At 32.2% G+C, this 6,387-nt stretch overlaps 1 protein-coding gene across 1 annotated transcript in view; it reads right to left on the bottom strand.

Annotated features, from left to right (window-relative positions):
- LOC106683131 (sodium- and chloride-dependent glycine transporter 2) overlaps positions 1-6,387 on the bottom strand; it is a gene marked incomplete in the record, with an annotated part of 123,457 nt that overhangs the window by 55,680 nt on the left and 61,390 nt on the right. Inside the window, 1 exon segment of the mRNA XM_067051313.1 lies at positions 219-452. Coding sequence (XP_066907414.1) covers positions 219-452 — 234 coding nt within the window.

The following is a 6,387-nucleotide window of genomic DNA, read 5'->3' on the forward strand; positions in this document are numbered from 1 at the left end:
CACTGGTAATGAGCCATTGGAGGCTGAGCAAGTGCGCTAAAGCCACAAACACTCAACTTGAGTGGAGAATCTGACCATTGCCAGAACTCCAATTGTTTCAATTTTATTAACAGAGATTTATTTTGAGGACAATATGGTGATATATTAGTTCTGAAATGTATATTAACTTATTTCCATACTACGTTTTCGTAAACTCTAACTATCAATAATAAGCTTACCTCCTCCATTTTGATAGGCTAAATAGGGGAACCTCCAGACGTTGCCGATGCCGACAGAGAGACCGACGCAGGACAAGAGGAACTCCCAAGGCGAGCCCCAGGTCCCTCTGTCTGCCAGGGCCGCCAAGGAAGGCCTCCGGATGGCAGCGTCCATCGTCCTCGCCTCGCTGCCCGACTCCCGCCTTGGAGGAACGCTGAATCTACGCAATGAGCCGCTCCTTCCGCGCTTCGTATCTGTAAAAATTTATGGGAATGTATAAACATAATTTGAAGCAGTATCCAAAGTGGTATATAATAAATAAATATCAACATTCATTATTAACACAAACAATTTTGAACCATATATTCTCAACTTTTATTTTCAGAAACTCTCCAACGTTTCGACCCTCAGGCCATTTTCAAGGAGACAACCAATCAATTTTTATTTTTATTTTTTATATTAATAACATTACTGATATTTTTGGCTATACCTTAAATATTGATGTCTTGTTCTTTTAAATCTTTTCGGCTAGTTTATTGCTCATGTCATATCTTTAAAATAAATTAAATATTAAAATAATATCATAACGGTTTCAAATAATGTTTTTAAATTGATTATTTACTTACATTTGTTTTTATATCTTAAATTTAAAACTTCTTCACACAAATAATCTTCTCTTTTTCCACTTACAACATCATTTATAACAGAACCTATCTTCAGTAATTTAGGACTCTTTTATCACCTTATCATGAAAAATATTTTTTCTACATTTGATATAATTTAATTACCATTCAATTGTTAAAGAAATAATGTAATTAATATAAACAAAAATATGTTGTCTTCTTGAAATGGCCTGAGGGCCGAAACGTTGTAGAGTTTCTGAAAATTAAAGTTGAGAGTATATTGGATCAAAATTGCATGTGTAATTAATGAAATAAACCACTCTCAAACAATCATTATAATAAATCAAGATTCATGATAATATTCGGATGAATTATGGAACTAGGATAATATAACTGTAGATAACACTAAAAAATAATTAATATTTCCAACTGGAAAAAGATTTATCACTTTTAAGTTTTCTTTGGGAAAACTGTTTCATTATGAATGAACCCTAAATCTTAGATATGGGCTTTTCTGGTAACTATAATCTCTGGATTATAACCACTATCGATTGTATAATCCATTATTCATTACTTCTTGGTTAGGTCATTGTTGTTACCTCTCTTATGAATATAATGGAAAATTGGGTTCTTAGCTTTTATGTAATTTTATCGGGGATTAGAGTATGTATTAAGTAGATCTGTAATAAATAGGGTAAAAGCCAAAAATCCATCGTATTCTCGTAAAGACTAAAAATATCTGTATATAGTATATATCTAATATATCTGGATATATATTAAAACTGATAAATCTTTTTCCAGTTGGAAACATTGATTATTTTTTAGTGTTATCTACAGTTATATTATCCTAGTTCCATAATTCATCCGAATATTATCATGAATCTTGATTTATTATAATGATGGATTGAGAGTGGTTTATTTCATTAATTACACATACAATTTTGATCCAATATACTCTCAACTTTTATTTTCATAAACTCTCTAACGTTTCGGCCCTCAGACCATTTTCAAGGCCACAATCTATAAAATTTTTTGTTTTTATATTAATTACATTGCTTTCTTAACAATTGAATGTTACTTAAATTGTATTAAATGTAAAAAAATATTTTTAATGATAAGGTGATAAAAGAGTCCTAAATTGCTGAAGATAGGTTCTGTTATAAATGATGTTGTAAGTGGAAAAAGAGAAGATTATTTGTGTGAAAAAGTTTTAAATTTAAGATATAAAAAGTATATAGCCGTATATGTTCTCAGTCTGTTAGTGACATTATTGATGAAATTTTTACTACGAGCCTTTACGGGAAATGAAGTTATGTCCATATAAGTTTATACATAGGATTAATTATTAATTATTATTACAATTGTTTTAAAATTCCGAAAAATAGGCATTTATCCTAGTTTCACCTATGACATTTAACTTTTTTTCCATTATAAAAATAAGAGTATAGCTGCGATTAATGAGGCTAATATAATGAACCATAACGCTGGGTACACTCAGCTCTGTCTACATAGGGCTGGAGTGGAAGGCTTACTAGCGGGCTATTAAAAAACGATGAAGAGGCCAAGTGCTCTTGCCCAGCTCAGCTAATTCCTCGCCCTCCACCGTTCCAACCTAATCTATAACTGTTGCCAATATTTAAACTTATCAGCCAACTTTTTTTTTTAATACTAATCCATCTCAGTTTATCATTTATATCAGCTGAATCCTTATCGAACCCGTTATAGGTTTAAGAGAAGATTTAACTAGTTTTAAAAAATATAATCTTATAAAAAATAGTTTAATTGATGAATTAAATACTGAGCCCTAAGCTCTTCTTGGGTTATTGTGGTGTACATTATTAGTATTATTATTGTTAAACTAAATAGCTGAATGTAACTTAAAATAACTGAAACTTTAGAGAAAAATAACACAAATTGGCTAGGTATTGTAATAATAAATAATTATTTAAAATAAAATAAAACGGAAAATTTATTGTTTTAACTTAATTCTCAGATCTAAAATAGTTTTATAATGTCGATCTAGCCCGAACCAGATATCACTCCTTCCATTATAAACTCCCTAACCACTCTAACCCCCTAGTTTCTAACCTTGGATCCTCTTCCAATCCAGACAATCCTCCGAGGCGCCTGAAAGGAAGATGGCCACGAGACCAGCTAATGTAAAATGTCATTAGAGTGCTACCAATGGGTAGTTTCTCCATACGCCTGTAACACTCCAATTTAACTTAGATCAGATTTACTAAATGTATTATAATATTATATTATAAAATACAGTTGTAAATAGCAATAAATAAATATTTAAAAAAATATATAGTCTTGAATAGGTGAAATAAAAAGATTAAATATTAAATAAATACGAGAATTTTTATTTTATTATGTATAATATTATAATCTTAATCTCAGGGCGGGTTTCTAATCGGAAACAGACACTTTTACAAATGTATTTAATTTTAGGTAGAACAAAACTAACCAATTTCATGTAGAAGCTTCTTTTGATGATTTTCTCGACAAACTAACAATGACTGTTGGTAATTTTTCAGTAAACAAAATACTAAAGAAACAATGCATTGGTCCTTTAACAGTAACTCATCTCATTCTCTAGCGTGTGTTGTTTGGCGATCCAAACAAGGAGTCCTTTTAATTTTTGGGTGGCTCTTCGATGTCCTCCTCAGGAAACATCATTCCCGGCCCATGCTTAAGCAACGAATCCCTTTAAACCAAGTTTCCTTCCTTCCCCTTCTCTCAGTGCTAGTTCTCAACATCGATTTAGCACTACGGTTTTGTGTTTTTTCCTGTGATTTTCTTAATGAACATTATTCTTGACTCCTATTTTTTTCTTAAATTTACTGTAATTACAATTATGATGCGAAGTTCAATAAAGTTTTTAAAATATTTGAATCTGGTCAACATGGCCGCTATTCAATGGACTTTTTGGAGTGCACACGCCGCCATCTTCTTTGTTTTGAATACCGATCATTTCAACTCCATATTTGACTGAACAAAATTGCTTACTTTTTTTTGGTTTAACAAAGCTAATGAACAATATTATAACGATACATAAAAAAAAAAAAAAAAAACCATTATACATAAACATATACTATTTACTCAAAAATAGCATTTTTTTTTTAATAAACCATCTTTTATTATATACACATGTGGTTATTTTTATGGTGAGATACTGATGATTGACATTTTACTGTCCCTGCTATGACTTGGGTGGCTTCATTTTCCCTTGACCCGCTTTAGAGCGAGGATCTAATACACTTTGAATCACCGGAAAAGGTTGGATAATTTAGAAATTAAAGAATTTTTGATAGATGTTGATATTTATCCATAACTTTAGAAATATTGCCGACTTTTAGTTGATGCGTTACATTTATTCGGCCGCAATAACCTATAGAGAACTGGTCATGGTGAAACATCCGGGCTGATGTAATTGCAAAAGTTTTCGACCAAGCCGGCTACTTTACGAACAGAAAACTTTACAAGCAATCGACCCTGAGCGCCCCACGTGCCACTTAATGCTGCCCCCTGCATTGTGAATCAGTCCATTATAAGTTTGATAGAACCATAGCAGGATACAGGGTCGAGTCCATTTCATGGAACTGATATATAATTTCCAACTTTTGCTGGTAACTTCCTTATTTCTTTCAAGCATCGGTAAATATGAAAATATTCTTGATTTTCATTTATCAATATTATAAAATTGGTGAGTAGTTAGAAACGGTCGAACAAGTGTCTTAGACGCAGGTTCGCGGGTTTTGACAGGATTCATAGGCCGAAGGTGGAATTATTGGTGATGTAGGATTTGGTAAAACCATAAAAAAATAATCATTAATTATTAATCAACCGGTGACGCGATGAGAGGTCTGCGCTGGTATCTCGAAGGGCCCTGCTCAACCCTACGAGATGAATAGCAGTGGGTTCGGGGATCCTTATAGTACAAGTGCCCAAGAGGAGAAGGCAGTTATCTCACCCTAATTTTTGATTTTTTTAATGAAAACTATGTATAATTAATAGTCCAAATTGATGAGTCTGCCAAGTATAGGTAGGGAGATAAAAAATGGCAGCTGTTTCAAAGCGATAAAAAAACTATTTTTAAAATTTACTCAACCTCAATTTATTGATATTAGGTCAGATTCTTTCATTAATCAATGAAACTTCTCTTTCATCATATTAATGAGAGGGTTCCAGGAGCGCGAATTAGGTTGAATTCACTCTGAGGCAAAAATCCTGAGGACCCCTGCATACTGAATAAGAATTCTGTTTCACCAGATTTAAAACTCCTTTTTGGAAAAGTATTTTTCATTAAAGTGAATTTTACTCCTTTCGTGGTCATTAATATTGTTTGACAGTTTTTTCAATCATTAATTTTATTTGACAGATTTTCCCAATCATTAATTTTTACTTTATACCAAACAGGACTGTAGTTTTTATACAGATATTACCTAACAAGCAGGATAAAAACATCAATACTTAAACTTAAAAGCCCCTGCTTATCTATTTTAAATTTATAAAAATAAATCAGTAAGGATGTAGATGAGCGCTTAATACGACATTTACCTGCTATCTAACAACTTTGGATTACAATAAATAAAATATGATAGCATTTTAATGGTCAACTTCAAAGATACAAGCACTAATTTGGTTATTGGAGAACCAAAAAACTGTCTAATTACAGTCACACAATTTGGCTTTTTTATATTATTTCCATATCCTGGAAATTATCCTTTTCCTGCGGATTCCAAGCTTAATACGTTATGAGCTTAATATGAGGACATGTAGGGAACTTTTTCAAAATATAGGCACGGCCCTATTAACTCCTAGGACCCGGTCAGCATTGTGAGTTCGGGAACACTGCGGGGTCCACCCAGCCTAATAAAGTAAAAATCTGCCTTCGAGCATGATTCTTACAAAATCACCTTCTTGCACAACCGTTGATCTGGTAACAGTACTTTTTAACAAAGTACTACACCCCTTACCCTTCATTGGTTGTAGTGGTACAAATTACAAATTTTTTTTTGTTTAAGCTAAATCAGATGAGTTTTTTACGAAGTATGTAACGAAAAATACATTTATACTTGCGTTTGAGAAAGTGGGAAATGGAGATTACTAAAATTGATACTAGGACCACTTTACTAAGTAGTTTATGATATTAGTTAAAATTGATAATGAAATAATTTTCACACTGATTTCCAACTACACTTTAAAACTGAGCCACGTCAGATGAGTGGTGTTCAAAATATACCATTAAAAATACGTTTGCGTATACGTAGAGCAAGGAACAAGTAAACAACAAAGAAAGTGATGTAATTTTGTGACATTAATATTGGAACGTATAAGTCCATAATCGCACATTCTCCGAAAAATTCATAAAAATTGGATTAATGTTAGTAGGTACAACGACCGAACAGGAATTTGAAGTTTCCAATGTTCCGTGTTCTCAAAAACAAAAAGGCAAGAAAAATGTTTCGGTTCTGTGGACAATATTTTTTTTCCAGCATGACAAGCTTCTCTACCTTCAGTAGGAAGGAAACAATTTTTTTTCTTACCTCCTAATATTTTT

This window comes from Halyomorpha halys, unplaced genomic scaffold (assembly GCF_000696795.3).
Source record: "Halyomorpha halys isolate HHAL.00 unplaced genomic scaffold, Hhal_1.1 Scaffold469.1, whole genome shotgun sequence".
Classification (NCBI taxonomy): Eukaryota; Metazoa; Arthropoda; class Insecta; order Hemiptera; family Pentatomidae; genus Halyomorpha; species Halyomorpha halys.